The sequence below is a fragment of the Pan paniscus genome, chromosome 6, assembly GCF_029289425.2.
Source record: "Pan paniscus chromosome 6, NHGRI_mPanPan1-v2.0_pri, whole genome shotgun sequence".
Taxonomy (NCBI): domain Eukaryota; kingdom Metazoa; phylum Chordata; class Mammalia; order Primates; family Hominidae; genus Pan; species Pan paniscus.
The window spans coordinates 9,777,801-9,796,170 of NC_073255.2; the positions used below are offsets into that span (position 1 = coordinate 9,777,801).

General features: G+C 56.3%; 1 protein-coding gene across 4 annotated transcripts in view; it reads right to left on the reverse strand.

Annotated features, from left to right (window-relative positions):
• RADIL (Rap associating with DIL domain) overlaps positions 1-18,370 on the reverse strand; it is an 84,620-nt gene that overhangs the window by 12,471 nt on the left and 53,779 nt on the right. For all 4 annotated transcript variants that reach the window (XM_034963562.4, XM_034963566.3, XM_034963565.3 and 1 more), the window contains 4 exons: positions 10,474-10,634; positions 5,319-5,431; positions 4,300-4,537; positions 3,220-3,392 (listed from right to left, as the gene is read on the reverse strand). In XM_034963562.4, coding sequence (XP_034819453.1) covers positions 3,220-3,392; positions 4,300-4,537; positions 5,319-5,431; positions 10,474-10,634 — 685 coding nt within the window. The remainder of the gene's footprint in view (positions 1-3,219; positions 3,393-4,299; positions 4,538-5,318; positions 5,432-10,473; positions 10,635-18,370) is intronic.

An 18,370-nucleotide genomic window follows, 5' to 3' on the forward strand; every position in this document is an offset into this window, starting at 1 on the left:
TCCTCCTGCCTTGGCCTCCCAAAGTGCTGGGATTACAGGTGGGCGCTACCACACCTAGCCTTTCAGTTTCTCTAAAGCATGCAGGACCATTCAGATTTTTAACTTCCTGTTGAATCAGTTTCAATAAGTATTCTTTTTCTTATTTGTCCATTTCATCTAAATTGTCAAATTTATCAGCAAAAAGTTGGTTATGATCTCCTCTTACTACTAATTTTTAATTTTTACTGTGGAATCTGAGTGATGGCCTCCTTTTTCTGATACTAGCAATTGTGTTTTCTCCCTTATTCAACTTTCTATTTTTATTTTATTATTATTATTTTTGAGACAGTCTTGCTCTGTCACCCAGGCTGGAGTGCAATGGCATGATCTCGGCTCACTGCAGCCTCTGCCCCCCAGGTTCAAGGGATTCTCCTGCCTCAGCCTCCCAAGTAGCTGAAATTACAGGCACGTGCCACCACGCCCAGCTAATTTTTGTATTTTTAGTAGAGACGGGGTATTGCCATATTGGGCAGGCTGGTCTCAAACTCCTGACCTCAAATGATCCACCTGCCTCAGCCTCCCAAAATGCTGGCATTACAGGTGTAAGCCACCACACCCAGCCTCTTATTCAACTTTTCAAAGAACCCACTCCTGGCTTTATTGCTTATCTCAACCCTGTTTGCTTCCTAGTTCACTGATTTTTAGCTCTCATCCGTCATCTCCTCTGCTTTCCTTGGGTTTGATTTGTCATTCTCTTTCTTACCTCATGATTATTCATGCTTGGCCTTCCTTGTTTTCTAACATATACATATAAGGCTATAACTTTTCCTCTTAAGACTGCTTTAACTGCAGCCCACAGGTTTGGATATTTTGTATCTTCATTGTTGCCAATGAACTTAATGCTGAGTTGGGGTTGGCAAGCTTTTGGTGAGGCTCAGACAGCCTCTGCTTGATCCCTACCCCAAGGTTCTTCTTTCTTTCTTTCTTTCTTTCTTTCTTTCTTTCTTTCTTTCTCTCTCTCTCTCTCTCTCTCTCTCTCTTTCCTTTCTTTCCTTTCTTTCCTTTCTTTCCTTTCTTTCTGTCATAGTTGAGGTCTTCCTCTGCTGCCCAGGCTGGAGTGCAGTGGTGTGATCATGGCTCACTGAAGCGTTTAATTCCTGGACTCAAATGATCCCCCTGCCTCAACCTCCCAAGTAGCTGGGACTAGAGGCGTTTGCCCCATGCCTGCCTCTCACCCCAGTGTTTCCACTGGGGGCCTGGTGTTTACTTCCCAAGGGGTCCTGGACTCGTCATCTCTGTCTCCTCTACACTGTGAAGGCACCACAGATTCCACTCCCCTTTTCAATGCTTTTGGTTCCGTTTTAAAGCCTCTCTCCATCGCACTCCTTGGAGATTCAGAATGTTGGCAAGTGTCTTAGGGAAAAGCCGGCTGTGCAATTCAGGCCCCTGAAGTCTCTGAGCTTGCCTCTCTCCTGTGAGATGGCCAGTGCTGTGCTGTTCCGGTTTCTGTTTCCCCACCAGTGGCCCCTGCCTGGACAAAGCCTAGATTCTCAGCCTCACACCGTCACCTGCTCCCAGGACAGCAAATGTCCCCAGGGAAAAGCAACAGGAACTTCAGTCAGCTCTTTGTGGAGGCTCACTCTCTCCTCATCCTTCAGGAGCTCGCTCACGCCTTTCAACAGATGACTTTGTGTTTCTTTCCGGCTGTGCGGGCTGTCCTCAGTGGCACTGCAGGCTCAGCTGCTCCATCCAAGCCTCAGTGCTTGCCACAATGTCTATCAACTGTTCTTCTGTTTTAGCCCCATCTTGACATCGGTGTCCAGAGGTACCTGGTGCCACCAATTCCTGAGCTCTTGGTGGCTTCCTGTAAACTGGGTTGCTTCTCAGGAGTCAGATTGCTTTTTTCTTTTTTGTAGAGATGGGGTCTCGCTGTGTTGCCCAGGCTGGTCTCAAACCAATGGCCTCAAGCGATCCTCTCACCTCAGTCTCTCAAAGCACTGGGAGGACAGGCATGAGCCACCGTGCCTGGCCGAGTCAGCTTTCTTCAATCTGCTAAGGCAGTTGCTCTTCACCCATCTGCTTTCTACCTTCCAAAATCGCATTGCTTTTGCCTCTAGACTTTATCCTCATGGGTTTGTGGCATTAAAAAGCATTGCTTTACTTCTGTTTGGTGATACCGTAGGAGAAGCAAACTAAATTCATGTGTTCAATCTGCCACACGTAGGATCCAGACAGCCTCATTTTACGAATTTTCTATAGTCAATAAAAATGCTTCACTTTTTTTTTCTTTTGAGACAGAGCCTCACTTTGTCGCTCAAGGTGGAGTGCAGTGGCATGATCTCGGCTCACTGCAACCTCTGCCTCGCGGGTTCAAGCGATTTGCCCTGTGGCCACTGTCACCATCACCGTACAGCATGTTCAGCGTTTTCCAGGCAGGAGAGGAAACCATCGGTCTATTTCCATTAATTACCTGTGATGACTGTGTTGGGAAGGGGGGTGGTGAGTGGCTGACTGTGTTGGGAGGGGGGTGGTGAGCAGCGAGGGAAGCGGCGGGGGGAGGGGCATGTCGGTTTCCCATTGCCGTTGTGACAAATGCCCACACGCCTGGCGGTCACGGCCACACAGTGCACTCACAGCTCCACGGCTCCACAGCTCAGCTGGGTCTCACAGAGCTGACAGCAAGATGAAGCTCCCGGGGGAGGATCTGTCTCCCTGCTCTTCCGGTTGCTGCCAGAATTCAATTCCTGTGGTTGTAGGACTGGGGTCCCGCTTCCAGACTGGCTGTCAGCTGGGGTCACTCCAGCTTCTAGAGGCCACTGCACTCCTGTGCTCCTGGCCCCTCCTCCAGCCTCAGAGCCACATCCCCTCTTCTTCTGTTTCTCTCTGACCCACCCTTCTGGACTTGTCTGAGTGGACTGGGCCACCCAGATACCCAGGTCATCTCCGAATCTCAAGGTCCTTAATCGTAGTCACACGTACAGAGGCTTCTTTGCCATGTGGGGTCATACGGTCACAGGGTAAGACGGTCACAGGTCTCAGACATCTTTGGGCCATTATCCTGTCTACCGCAGGTGGACACAGCCATGGAATGGAAGCAACTTTGCTAATTACCTACGTAAGCTTTGAGGTTTCCAGCCTAGAAGCCCCGTCCCAGCCCCCAGGCTTGGTTTGTGAGCCAGGGACCCACAGCATGTGGTCCCGCCCCTCCCCACACTCGCCGCCTCCCATGCGCACCCCTACCTGGATGAGCTGGGCCCTGGGCGTGGCCAGCAGGTTGAGGGTGCAGGAGAGCTTCTGGAAGAAGTGCTCTCCGGCCGCCCCGAAGCCGGCGCTCCGCATCCACTCCAGGAGCTGCTGCAGGCGGGCGCAGGCCTGGACACCTCTGGGCCAGTGGAAGCAGCTCAGGGAGGGGCCTGTGGAGGGAAGGAAGGAGGGTGATGCCTGGGCTGCCCTCCCGGGGGGACACAGACATGGGCCTGTCCCCAGAGCCTGCCCTTCCCGGCTCTGGACCACTGAGGACATCACAGCTCGATGACAGGCAGGAGACCTTCCCTCGGTTTTCAAGGCAACTGACCAGCCTTGAACCCCTCTCTGGAGCGGGGGTACGGTGGGAGGTGAACGTAGCAGGGCAGGGTGGGCTGTGACTGCCGCTGACTCCACAGTGCAGCCCCTGGTTGGGACCCTCTCCCACTCCCAGACACATGTGCCGGGGGCCTGCCCCCACCTGGGTCTCCCCACGCCCCCCAGTGGCCCTGGCTGGGAGTGACCAGTGTTCCTGAGCCCTGTGCCCCACAGTGGCCCTGGCTGGGACCCTCTCCCACTCCCATACACATGTGCTGGGGGCCTGCCCCCACCTGGGTCTCCCCACACCCCCCAGTGGCCCTGGCTGGGAGTGGCCAGTGCTCCTGAGCCCCGCAGGTGATGTGGGAAGTCACTCCACAAGGCAGGGTCCAAGGCCAGAGTCCGCGGCTGCACAGACCTGGGTTCCATCCTGGCCCTGACATGTCCACCGGGCAGTTCTGGGACAGTCCAGTGATGCCCTGAGCCCGTTCCCTCCCTGTCACGGGGAAGGGGTCCCATGCAGACCTCTCGGCCGTGGCTTCTCTGAAACCCCGATGGGACCCTGGCTCCTACAGGATGGGCTATGGTGATCTGTCCCCCCTCACTCTGGCCTCTCACCCCTCAGGGACACCAGATGCTCAGGGAGCAGGAGCCCGAAAAGGGCAGAGCCGCCTCCAGGAGCTGGCGAGGGAGGGGCCAGCAGCCGTCATGTCCAGGAATGTGAGCCCCCGACCCCTCAACCCTGCACGAGGCCCTCACCCCTGTCGAGGAGCTGGTTGAGAAGCAGTGTCCCGGAGAAGAAGAAGAGGTAGGCGAGCATCTGCGAGGCCACCTCGGGGTGCACCTGCAGCTGCCGCAGGAGGTCCAGGGCTGCCTGGTACACAGACACCACGCGGCGCAGCTCCTCGGGCAGTTCGGGGGCCGAGGACCAGCTCTCACGGCGCTCCGTCTGGAATGGCGGGCACTCCAGGAGTGCCGGGAGGCAGATGTACAGGGACTGGCGGGGGCGAGAGGAGAACAGCAACCAGCATTTCCAGGAGCGCTGGCGGCCGAACGGGGGGCCTGACCCAGCGAGCTCCCCACCCACGCACTGCTTGCAGGGACCCGGCCTCGGTAGCTTCCTGCTGGACAGGCCATGGCTTTGCAAATGTCCAGTGTGGGGTGTGGGGACACAGGAGCTGCCTCCTGGGGCTGCTGGGAGCAGAGGTGGGGTGCAGGGGGCTCAGGGGGATCTGCTGTCGGAGGCACAGATGAACTCAGAAGGCGCACAGAGGTGGCGCCTGGGGGGATGGGCTCCAACAAAGGGGCTGGAGACACCCGTGGGTAATGACGGGAGAGCCACCACTCCCCCAGAAAGTGGCTCACCGCACCCCCGATGCACCCCAAGCTGGCCAGGGCCACAGGGGGACCAGCGGCAGCACCTCTGGCACCCGTGGGTCCAGGGTGACAACAGGGCCATGTCCCTTGCGCCCCATGCTGGGGCCTCCCCCACCTCATCCCTGACCCTCGAAATACTGGCAGGAAGGGGGTGTTTCAAGGCGAGGGAAAGGGAGCTGGGATGGTTCTAGGGCTTCTGTGCGACCTGAGGAGGAACGGGTGTGGGGGGTGCAGCTGGGCCTGTGCAGAACCTGCAGCCACTGCTCCCTGCTGAAGTGGAGCTTGTCACGGTCCCCTCCCTCAGCCCCCCAGAAGGGTCCTAGGAGAGCCACAGGCACAAGCTTGAGCCCCACTTGATCCCAGGAGCTGCCTGAGTGCAGAAGCAGAGCCCGTCCGTGCACCTTGGAGACATAGTAGACGCACTGCTGGAAGGCGTACAGCACCACCTCCTCCAGCACCGCCATGGCCTCCTCGCTGGCCGTCAGCGTGCAGGAGAACAGCGATTCCTTCGAGCCTGCCGGGAGACAGCCACACCAATGGTCACAACGGGCACAGCACTCAGGAACGCAGCAACTCAGCCAGCCGCCAGCTCTTTCCCTGGCGCAGGCACCGCCCAACGCGCCCATCTGGGGTCCAGATGCGATAAACTGGCCGAGGGACTCTAGGCCCTGGCTGGGACGAGCGCAGCAAACCTGCCGCCACTCTTACCTGGGGAGGGGAATGCCGGGGAGGGGCAGGAGGGGTCCAGACACCCAACATCTCAATGCCCAGCCCAGCCCAGCCCAAGCGCTCATTCACTCCCACGTTCTGGATACGTTTTCTGTTCCAACCAACTGCACCCAACATAGCAGGTCCTAACTGCCTCCCCACAGGTCACCTCTCACTCGCGACACGGGTCACAGGACTCTGGCAGCAGCCCCTGAGTGGCCGCCACTCTGTGGAATCTTAACAGTCTTTTGGGAAGAAAAAGCCCAAATCAGCTATTTCACCCCCACCCCCGGGTGTCAGCTGGGGCGGCTGGAGCTGAGGCTGGGGGGAGCTGCCCACGGAGTGGTTCCTGCTGTCTGGGTGGGGGCTCTTGTGAAGGTGGGAGGCCCCCGACAGGGTGGAGCCTTCCCCGGGGGCTTCCAGAAAGTGAGGGAGCATGTGGTGGTCTCAGTGACTGAGGGTCCCATCAGCACCTGGGGAAGGGGCCAGGACCCTGGGTGTTCCGCCTTTGGGCGCCTTCATTCTCTCCTGGGACTGTGGGCGGCCAACCACGGTGGTGTTCCCTGTCAGCCGGGTAGGCGGCCACAGCTCCCCTCCTCTCCCTCCTGTGGGGCCTTCTTCCAGAAGGGGCAGAGGGGCCGCATCGTGGGGGCTGCCTGTCCAGGCCACCTGCCAGGGCTGCATGGGCGGCGCCTGGTGAGCCAGGCCAACACTCACCCCAACGCGGGCCTCCCAGGAGCACAGGCCCCCAGCTGCCCCTCTGCCGGGCAGACTGCACCGGAGGCCGGCCCACTCATGGCCAGGACAATGGTGCGCCAAGCCCCTGGACAAGCCCCTGCCACTTTCGCTCTGCCGCTCCTGGTGCTCCTCCTTCAGGGGCTTGGGGCTGCCTGGCCCCCACCCACCAAGCCCACTCCCCAAGAACCTGTGAAGCCCCCCAGTGCCTGCCCCACAGGGTCACATCTGGGAACCAGGCAGGGCAGCTGGAGGGACCCCGGGGTCCGGGGCAGTAAGGGGCTCTCGGGCTCTGCCAACCTCAACACTGTGCCCAGAAGCCTCCAGGCCTGTGGAGACACACAAGGTGGCCCGACGGCGCCCACAGCGAGTGCCAGCAAAGGATATTCACAGCCACGGCAGGCGGGTCAGGAGGCTGAGCTCTGTCCCGTCCACCTGTCCTGGTGCCCTGACCCCAGCTGCCTCAGGCTGCCAGGTCTGAGAACCCAGCCCCACATCACTCCCTGGGCAGGGGCAGGGCACTGGTGGGAAGAGGGAAACGGGGCATGGGAATGACAGGAGAAGGTGGCAGGGACTGTGCTGAATGAAACCACAAAGCAGCCTCCAGCCACCCACCACGGGCCTGAGACTCCATTTCTTCTTTTATTTAATTTTTGGTAGAGATGGGATCTCACTATGTTGCCCAGGCTGGTCTGGAACTCCAATCTACCCGCCTTGGCCCCCCAAAGTGCTGGGATTACAGGCATGCACCCCTACACCCGGCCCCGAGACTCCATTTCTCTCTCTCTCTCTTTTTTTTTTTTTTTTTTTTAAAGACAGAGTCTCACTCTGTCGCCCAGGCTGGAGTGCAATGACACAATCCCAGCTCACTGCAGCCTCAGCTTTCCAGGTTCAAGTGATTCTCCTGCCTCAGCCTCCCAAGTAGCTAGGACTACAGGCACATGCCACCACGCCTGGCTAATTTTTGTATTTTTAGTAGAGACAGGGTTTCACCATGTTGGCCAGGCTGGTCTCAAACTCCTGACCTCATGTGATCTGCCTGCCTCGGCCTCCCAAAGTGCGGGGAGGACAGGTGTGAGCCCAGCCCTGAGACTCCATTTCTAAACCCCGCGAGACGCCTCTCCCTGTGGTACCAGGGCTGGTGGGGATTTCTGAGGATTTCCGACACCCACGAGCCATTAAGAGGACACACCAGCCGGCTGCCCCTGCCCTGCCCCGAAACTCCAGGACCACTGAGGAACTGGCCCTATCCCTAAAGAAGAAGGCACTGAGCTCCAGCCACAAGGAGAATCTGAGGCGCACACGATGGTGTAAGGCGGCGCGGGAGGGGCCTGGGTCAGAGCTTTGGACAAAACAGTGTTTGCGGAATGACAACAGCCACGTGACCCACCCTCGGGACGCGACAGCCCTGCTCTCCGAATTCTTCCCACAGACATTTCCTGCAGAGGGTCGGGAGGCTGACGGGGCTCTGCCCCTCCGGCCCCTGCTAGGGGCTATTTCCCACTCTGTTCCCTGGTGCCTGCCTGGCCCTCGACACCCGGAGCCTGCAGGCATCCCTGGGCCCCGACTCCCATCGCCGGGCCAAACACTACTCAGGCCCCTGACCAAAAATAACTTCCTCCCAAGACCAAAGGCAGCAGCTCCAATAGCCCAGAGCAATTTTTCCCATGAAGAGCAGCCAGCACGGGGACCACATGGGACCCAGCTGCCTGCGGCCACCAAACCCAGGCAGCCACGAAGCCACGTGGAAAGTCAGCTGGGGACTCTCCAGGATCACGGAGCCCAAAAATCACAGGTCCCTGAGCTGACTCTTTCTGTGGGGGCCGGAACAAAAGGGGCTCCTAAGCTGGCCCCGTCCCCCTGTCACACGGAAGGACCAAGTGCACTGCAAGGTCAGTGAGGGTCACCCTTGGCCGGCCGCAACCCCGGAGTTGCCTCCATCCCAGGGCCACCTGCCGGCTGCAAATCCAGCCCTGGAGGATGGCAGAGTCAGGTCTGCAGGGAGAGGCAACGGGCGCTGTAGTCCCGGGAGCCCAGAAGCCCCAGGGGAGGCCTGTAGCCGGGCAGCTGGAGGTGGGAACCTTGCGTGGAGACTTAGGGACCCACAGTCGTTTACGTCACTTTCCAGGAAAAAGCCAGAGGAAAGGTCTACCCTAGGCCCAGGCCCCGTGGACAGGCAGGGGCTGCCCCATCACGTGGGGGGCAAGGGCACAGGCCAGATGCCCGGATGCCCACCGAGGCCAGGAGGGGTTGACACTACCCCCACATATTGAAGGCAGCCCCGATTCCCAGACTGGGGAGACCCTGGCAGATCCCCACATCCCCTTCCCTGTGAAGGAGGGGAGAAGGAAACAGTGGGAAGGAACCGTGGCCGGCAGGAAGGAACTCGGACAGATCCTGGCCGGCTCTGCCTCCCCCGGGAGCGGGGGCCCCACCCCACAACCTCATGGCCAGGGCCAGCCCGGCCTCCTCCATGCACCCTCAGTCCAGCCTGGTCTCTGCAGCCCGGCCCCCGCCCGGAGGCTGAGGACTGGGCCCCGACGCATTGTGGGAGCCTGTCCCACCACAGGGTCACTGTGCAGATGCCCCGCCACCTCCCTCTCACCACGGAGAGCCCCTCCTCTCAGGAAACCTGCCCCTAAGGCATGGGGGGGCACAGCAGGGTCCCAGCGCCCCCAACACAGCCTGGCCAGTACCTCGCCTGGCCTTGTGTCCTCCGGGCTGTCTCAGATGCAGCCACAGCCACAGCCCCCTCCCAGGGACGGGGACACAGCTGAGTACACAGAGACCCCGCAGCGTCTGGTAGACTGAGCCTGTGGGAGCTCCTGTCCCTGCACGCCGGGCCTGCGCCTCCCTCGAAGCTCAGAGACGCAGCCTGGAGCAGCTCTGAATGCACCACTCACTACCCGGATCCTCCAGAGGCCGGACCGCCACGCCACGGCCACTCAGGACCCTCTGGCACTGTGCCCGCCTGACAGCCCACCCCACAGATGTGAGGGCAGTGGGTGGACAGCAAGGCCGTTGGGGGCAGAACCAAGGCTTCCCATGAGAGGTCTGGCCCCCAGTCCCCTGGGCCGGCTCTCACTTCCGCAGCACAGCGGCACAGTCCTGCTGCCCCGTCTGGCTCCATTCCAGGCCCCACACAGTCCTTAGCAGACACACGAGCCGAAATCCTACCCCGGCTTCCGGGCCCGGCCCCATGCCACCTTCCTCACGAAGCCCCGTAGACTGCCCCGATGGAATCCCTCTCCCTTAGTATTTTCAGAACACTTCCTACTGCATTTCAGAAATCCTGAAATGATGGCCAGGCACGGTGGCTCATGCCTGTAATCCCAGCACTTTGGGAGGCTGAGGTGGGACGGATCAGGAGTTTGAGACCAGCCTGGCAAACATGGTGAAACCCCATCTCTACCAAAAATACAAAAAGTAGCCGGGCGAGGTGGCATGCTCCTGTAATCCCAGGTACTCAGGAGGCTGAGGCACGAGAATCGCTTGAACCTGGGAGACGGAGCTTGCAGTGAGCCAAGATCGCACCATTGCACTCCAGCCTGGGTGACAGAGCGAGACTCCGTCTCAAAAAAAGAAAAAGAAATCCTGAAATGTGTATTTCCCACATCTTAATCTGTGAAACCGACATAATCTACAATTTCACAACAATGACTGGCAACATCTGTCCTTCTGGAATAACGGTGTGTCTCAGAACGGGCGGCGGTCTCATGGCCGACGCTCTCTCTACCGCCCCTTACATTTGGTTCACGGTGGCATCTGTGTCTCCCCTACTGAGTGATCTGTGTACCCCCCGGGCCCTCCTGCAAGCAGAAGAGTGGGGCTGCGGTCAAGGGGACGCCACCACACGGAGCACACGGAATGATGGGGACAGACTGAGTGCCAAGGTGCTGTGGAGGGAGGTGCCAGACTGGCCCGTGCCACCAGCACCAGCCTCACAGGCCGTCCCCGAGCAACTGACACATGGCAGTCTAGGGGCTGAGGAAGCCCCCGGCATGAATCCACCCCTGCTATCATGGCCAACTAGATTCCGAGGACGGCGAGGAGATGCCACACTCCCCTGCCTGGGGTGCTGGCGGGGGGAACGGAGGGCAGCGCCAGCCGTACCTGTGATGTCCAGCTGCTCCTCCATGCTCTGCATGTAGAGTGGGCATTTCTGCTGGATAAAGTACAGGAGCTCGATGGAGTTAGACATCCAGAAAAGAATGGGCTGCAAGTCTGGAACCAGATCAGCCATGGCGCAGCTGGCCAGCGAGATGGGCTCCTGGCTACCAAGACAGAAAGACTAAGAGTTACGCGGGGACCCGACCCTCGGGAGGCTGAATCTACCACTCTTTCTACGTAAGGATGCGCGTTTTCATGGGACGCTGACAACAACTGCAACCATCAACCTGACACTGCTGGGCGGGGACGTTTAACAATACGTGTACCCGCCTGGCACCTGCCTACAACACCCGACAGCCAGAGGCCCCTACAAACCTAGCAGGAAGACAGCTGGGCGCCACAGCCATAGGTAAAAAACCTTGGTAAGTAAATGGCTTGCATGTCTTCTCTTTTGGAATGAGATCATAAAGTGGCTGTGAATGCTGAGAGAATGTGTGCCAATATTTATGTGTGTGCGTGTATGCGTGCATGGGGGTGGGGGCTGATCCATGGTTTTTAGAACAAGAAATGTCAGTTCCATTATATTATTTAAGTTAACAAGGTAATTACCAAAGGAAATAAACAATAATAGAGCTATTTTGGGAGGTGCACAAAGGCAAAATGAAATGCTACTTTATTAAAGCAGGAAGTCAGAAAATCACGTGTAAAGTCCATGAATCGCGGGGTAGCAGGCAAAGCATGCGATTTGAAGACTCAGAGGCAATCGTTAGAAACCCAAACTGAGGCCAGGCGTGGTGGCTCACGCCTGTAATCTCAGCACTTTGGAAGGCCAAGGCGGGTGGATCACCTGAGGTCAGGAGTTTGAGACCAGCCTGGCCAACATGGCAAAACCCCGTCTCTACTAAAAATACAAACATTAGTCGGGCGTGGTGGTGGGTGCCTGTAATCCCAGCTACTCAGAATGCTGAGGCAGGAGAATCGCTTGAACCTCGGAGGCCTCCCAAGTAGCTGGGACTACAGGCATGCACTGCCATCCCTGGCTAATTATTAAAAAACTTTTTTTTTTTTTTTTTAGAGACAGGGTCTTGCTATGTTGCCCAGGCTGCTCTTGAACTCCTAGCCTTAAGCAATCCTCTTGCTTTGGCCTCCTAAAGTGCTGGGATTATAGGCATGAGCCACCATGCCTAGCCCTGATTCTGTATCCATGGGGTTCATTGTTACTCTGAGTAACAAAAGTAGAAGTAGCTCAGGCCCCTGCCTGGCCAGCCCAATGCAGGTAGGGGTGGGGGGGCACCCTTCCCTCCCAGGCCTGCTGCCTTCCGGCTCAGTGCTCCCTTTTCAGGGGATGACGGCATCATCAGGGCTGCCTCCTCCCTCAGCGGCAGCCTCCACCGTCAGGCTGGCTTCCAAGCTCAGAGCTCCCAAACCCTTTCTCCCACATCTCTGGCACCAGCCACAGGATGTGTCTGTCTGGTGTGACTTGACACTGCCTTCTAGTGTCCTCAGCGGCCTCTTGGAACGTCTGAGGGGTGGACGTGGCAAGGCTGTGCTGAGGTGCCCGGGTAATTCCTCATTTAAAATGCCAGCCACACATCTTTCTCACAGGTTCCTCATCTGGTCCATGCACCAGCTCAGCATTAAGCCACTGGACAAGATGCCTGGGACGCCCCAGGGTCCTGGCAGCTCAGAGGATGCATTCATCCCTAAGTCTCCATAATCGCACCTGGCGGACACAAATAGCCGTGTGCCCCTGAGCAGCGAGCAGAAGGGATCCTTTTGCAAACAGATCAAATCACGCAGATCTGACTTGGGTCTGCCTGGGGTGTGGAGGGCGGCCCTGCTGCCTGCCCCATGGCTGGCCCGGGTACCCCTTGTCACCTGTGTCCCTTACTGGGGGGATTCTAAGAGGTGAGCCAGGCAGCTGCCACTCTGCTGGCCGCAGGGCATGGTGCCAGCCCAGTGCCTGACCCCAGTCCCGGGGCAGAGCCAGGTTCAAGGCTGGACGGCCGTCAGAGTGACCATCGCGTGCTCAGTCCCACGTGTGTGGACCCGGCCTGGGGTCCTTTGAAAGGTGCCAAGCCCACAGGAAATGCCACCAGGACCTTAAGGCAGCCAGTTTGTGAGGGCATCTGGGAAGGGCTGAGGCCCTGTTTTCCTCCCTGTTCTTTCCCCAGCTGGGCAGCCGAGCAGGGCTGGGGGAGGAACCCCAGGCTGCGTCCCAGATTCTCCCCGGTACCCAAAGTGTTGCCTGCTCTCTCTGACGTCACTTCACTTTTGTCCACAAACAATGTTGACCTCTCTCGCGTGCACACACCCGGGGAGGGAAGAAACTGCACTGAGACCGTCTCTCCTGTTTTTGGCGGCTAAGCAGGTCCGCTGCCTGCTCATGTGTCTGGCACAGCTCAAAGTCCTGCTCCCTTTTGCCCATTCTGGACACTGGCTTGAAGGACACGCATGTCTGCAGATGGGCAGAAGGAGCTTTTTATACAGTTAAAGAAGGATTCGCTGGGCTCTTCGGAGACTAATTCCATCTTGTTTTCAAAATTTGCTGCCCTTCTCAATTTCACCGGAACCCGGAGGGTAGACAGGCCTCTCCCAGGAAACAAGTGACCAGGCTTTGCAACTGGAGTTTCGGGATCAGACTCGGGCCAGGTTGGCACTGAACGCGCCCCCACCTGCCAACCTGGGGCCATGTGAGTGGGGGCCCAGGGAATGATGAAGATCCAGCCCATCCTACCCAGGCCTGTGTGGACAGAGGAGCAGGTCTGGCGGAAAAGGAAAACCCATGTTGTTCTAGAAGAGGGCAGAGGGGAAGGGCACTCGGGGGGGGGACAGCACAGCCTGGCAGGAGGAACAGGCGCAGCTGGCTGGGGCAGTTCTAGAAGAGGGCAGAGGGGAAGGGCACTCAGCAGGGGCAGCACGGCCCGGCAGGAGGAACGGGCACAGCAGGCTGAGGCAGGCTGGTCAAGGCGCGGGTATCTCCTGCGGGTGGAGGGAAGCACTGGAGTCCCACTCCTGGGAACCAAGGCGATGGAAACACTCGCAGGGCCCACAAGGAGCACAGAGACCAGAGCGTGGGCTGCCGGCCACAGCCTATGCATGCCTGTCGCGTCCATCAGGAGAGGACCAGGGAATGGCATGCCCCAAAAAATGGGTCAGCCACATCCACCCACCTGGAGAGGTTGTGAGTGAGAAAGCAAACCACAGACAGCTCAGCCAGCGCCATCACACCCAGGAAGAAAGGAAGAAAGAAAGAAAAAAGGAAAGAGAGAGAGAAAGAAAAAAGCTGGGTGCGGTGGCTCACGCCTGTAATCCCAGCACTTTGGGAGGGCGAGGTGGGCAGATTACAAAGGTCAGGAGTTCAAGACCAGCCTGACCAACATGGTGAAACCCCGTCTCTATTAAAAATACAAAAATTAGCTGGGTGTGGTGGCATGTTCCTGTTATCCCAGCTACTCAGGAGGCTGAGGCAAAAGAATTTCTTGAACCAGGACCCGGGAGGTGGAGGTTGCAGTGAGCCGAGATTGTGCCACTGTACTCCAGCCTGGGCTACAGAGCGAGACTCCGTCTCAGAAAAAAAAAAAAAAAAAAGGGAAATGAAATGGTGAATATGTTGCAGGAAACTGTTAAAGGTGCTCTTTGGGGCCAGGTGCGGTAGCTCACATCTGCAATCCCAGCACTTTGGGAGGCTGAAGCTAGAGGATCACTTGAGTCTTGTCTCTACAAAAAAAATCAAAAAATTAGCCAGGGCATGGTGGTGCATGCCTGTAGTCCCAGCTACTCGGGAGGCTGAGGCAGGAGGATCACTTGAGCCCAGGAGGTTGAGGCTGCAGTGAGCTGTGACTGTACCACTGCACTCCAACCTGGGCAACAGAGTGAGACCCTGTCTCAAAAAATAATAATTAATTAAATTAAATGAAGTAAAAACAAAGAATGATTTGAGACACAGTAGTGTTAAAAGCAAGCTGAAGCTGGAATAATGTCAGTAATAAAATGAAAGCCCGGAAGTGAGGATGGGGGTCGAAGCATCCTAAGATCTAGTGTTCCACAAAAGGATGAAGATATTAATATTTTCAGAAACTAATAAAGAAGGAAAAGGGGAGTTTTTAAAAATCCAGTCAGAAGCCAGTTGTGATGGCTCACACCTGTAATCCCAGCACTTTGGGAGGCTGAGGCGGGTGGATCACGTGAGGTCAGGAGTTCGAGACCAGCCTGGCCAATATGGTGAACCCCCGTCTCTACTAAAAATACAAAAATTAGCCGGGCGTGGTAGTGCGTGCCTGTAATCCTAGCTACTCTGAAGGCTGAGGCATGAGAATCGCTTGAACCCGGGAGGCGGAGGTTGCAGTGAGCTGAGATCGAGCCACTATACTCCAGCTTGGGCAACAGAGCGAGACTCCGTCTCAAAAAAAAAAACCCAATCAGATAGGAAAGTATAAAAATCAAAGGCAAAACGCACAGAAAATAGTGCAAAACAGATGGTAAAAATGTGGCCAAAGACATCAGGAATGGCAATAAACCTAAATAATTCGACTTGCCCATTAACAAAGATAAGACAGGTGAACAAACAATGGCTTTCAAAACATAAAACAAAAGGACACAGAAAGGGTGAACCTAAACTTTCCCTGGTTCCATGTACGGGCATGGAAAAAACTGATGAGGCGAATAGTAAACCAGTGAAAGGGGATGTGGTACTCACCCCAGGGAAAGAAAGATTCTAGGCCAATAAGAATCATCAGGACAGGCCAGGAGCGTGGCTCACGCCTGTCATCCCAGCACTTTGGGAGGCCAAGGTGGGCAGATTGCTTGAGGTCAGGAGTTCAAGACAAGCCTGGTCAACATGGTGAAACCCCGTCTTTACTGAAAATACAAAAATTAGCTGGGCATGGTGGCAGGCGCCTGTAATCCCAGCTACTCAGGAGGCTGAGGCAGGAGAATCGCTTGATCCTGGGAGGCGGAGGCTGCAGTGAAATGCGATTGCACCAGTGCACTCCAGCGTGGACGACAGAGCGAGACTGTCTCAAAAAAAAAAAGGGCCGGGCACAGTGGCTCACGCCTGTAATCCCAGCACTTTGGGAGGCCGAGGTGGGTGGGTCACCAGAGGTCAGGAGATCAAGACCATCCTGGCTAACACAGTGAAACCCCGTCTCTACTAAAAATACAAAAAATTAGCCGGGCGTGGTTGCAGGCGCCTGTAGTCCCAGCTACTCGGGAGGCTGAGGCAGGAGAATGGCGTGAACCTGGGAGGCGGAGGTTGCAGTGAGCCGAGATCGTGCCACTGTACTCCAGCCTGGGGGACAGGGCGAGTCTCCATCGCAAAAAAGAAATAAATAAAAAATGAAGTAAACCAATCTTCATTAAAGAAAGGGATTCGGCCAACACGGGTCTCCCTCCCCGAGGACTCTGGCCCAGATGTTCTTCCAGCAAACCTTCAGGGCCAGCCCTTACCTCATACAAACTGATCCGGAGAACTAAGAAACGGAGAAAGCTCCCCAATTCATGTTCTGTGAACCTTGTTACTAAAATCAGACAAGGACAGTGCAAAAAAAAAAAAAAAAAAAAAAAAAACAACGTAGACCAATTTTACCGATAAATTCAGATGGGAAAATCCTAATTAAAAGATCAACAGTCAACATCACTAATTCTCAGGGAGATGCCAATCAAAACCACGAGACGCCACCTCACTCCTGTTAGAATGGCCATTATCAAAACAATGACAGATCACAGGTGTTCAAAAGGACTGCACGCTGTTGGTGGGGATATAAATTAGTACAGCCTTTACAGAAAACAGTATGGAGGCTCCTCAAAATATTAAAAATATAGGCTGGGTGCAGTGGCTTACGCCTGTAATCCCAACACTTTGGGAGGCTGAGGCGGGAGGACTGCTTGAGCGCAGGAGTTTGAGACCAGCCTGGGCCAACATAGTGAAATTCCATCTCTACAAAAAACACAAAAATTAGCCGGGCATGGTGGCGCGCACTTATAGTCCCAGCTGCTTGAAGGCTGAGGAGCGGGAATCGCTTCAGCCCAGGAGGTGGAGGTTGCGGCAAGCCGAGGTCGCGCCAATGCGCTCCAGCCTGGGTGACAGAATGAGACCCTGTCTCAAAAAAAAAGAAAACCTAGGAATGTAGCACTCCACGTTAACAGATTAAAGGGGGAAAATATGTTGATCACAGATGCAGAAAATGATTTAGTCAAATTCAGTGATCATTCACAATTTGAAACACAGAACACAAAGATCTGAGGCAAACAGGGCAAACAAAATGTTAGTAATATTAAATCCCAAATCATCATCATCATAACATCAGTTTCAGGTGTGGGATCACGGGCGAGTGACAGATTCCGTACTGTTCTGTGTTTTGGAAGTGATTCATTATTTTACAAAGGAAAAAGGAAAAGCCCTCCAGGCATGCATGAGGGATGGAAACGGCTGTTTTTAGGCCCTAATGATGACGGTTCTGGTACACACAGCATGAGCGGGCAGCTGCAGCAGGGAGGGCCCGGGCCTTCCCGTCAACGAGGAAGCTGGGTCCACCCAGAGCTGCGCTTCAGCTTCAAACTGCAGGCTGCCCAGCAAACAGGCGCTGGGGTGGAAGGTTCCAGTCCTCCCTGCACCTCAGCACTTAGGAGGATGAGGGCTGGGTACACTCCCATCCCCTCCACACCCTGCCTCAACACTAGAACTCCAGCTGTCCTGGAGCAGACCCCCAGAGGGAGGCCACCACGCCTGTTACTGGGCCCACTCCCAACTCCCATGCAAACTTCTCCTCAACACTGAAAGCCCACAAGATGTCAGGTGCCACTGTAGGGGCCCGGGCCTGGACCTCCTCGCTGTGGGTCAGGCTGTCCATCACCCTTCGATGCTGTCCGGGGCCTGGCTTCTATGGAGCCCCCTCCTGTCAGGCTGGGAGGCAGAGCCTGGGTCCCTCACACACTCCCAGATCTCAGAGGCCAGGACCCACCCCCAGTGCATGGCATCGGGACCTGGCTCTAGGGAGCGGGTGTTTGCCAGTGAAAGTGGAAGGCGTTCGGAGCTCAGCTCTCCCTGGGCCGGGCAGTGGGGATGCTGGGGACTCCAGGTCAGTGGTCCCCAAGCTGTCCCATGCCTGTCCCTCCTACCTTTGAAAGAAGGATGGACCCAGGGTAGACATCAGCAGGCACATATGGCAATAATGGGCTTTATGGATGGACCATTTTTGGTACATGAGGCACTCACAGGGTTCGGCTGTGTCTCAACCCAAATTTCATCTTAAATTGTAGCTCCCACAATTCCCACATGTTGTGGGAGGGACGCGGTGGGTGGTAACTGAATCATGGGGGTGGGTCTTTCCCATGCTGTTCTCCTGATAGTGAATGAGTCCTCACGAGATCTGTTGGTTTTAGAAAGGGTGGATCCCCTGAACACACTCTCTCGCCTGCCACCATGTAAGATGTGCCCTTGTTCCTCCTTTGCCTTCTGCCATGATTGTGAGGCCTCCCCAGTCACGTGGAACTGTGAGCCCATTAAACCTGTTTCCTTTATAAATTACCCAGTCTCGGATATGTCTTTATTAGCAGCGTGAGAACAGACTAATAAAGGCACAGATGGGAATCACGCAAACCTCTGTGTACCACAGCTTGACTTAAGGGGATGCTGCCAGCCACTCAGCCTGAGCCCCCCCAGACACACCCCCTCCCTCACTGCCTAGCGTGGCCACCACCTTCCACTCTGCCTTCGTCAGTGTTATCTCACGTGTGTGTCTTAAACAGGATGGCTTGGCTGTGAATATCATACATACGTGTGTGTGTGTGTGTGTGTGTGTGTGTGTGTGTGTGTGTGTGGGCATTTAACCATATCACAGACACTGTGCTAGGTGCTTTTTCCCAACATTGTCTTGGATTCAGCTGCACTGAGAGAGCA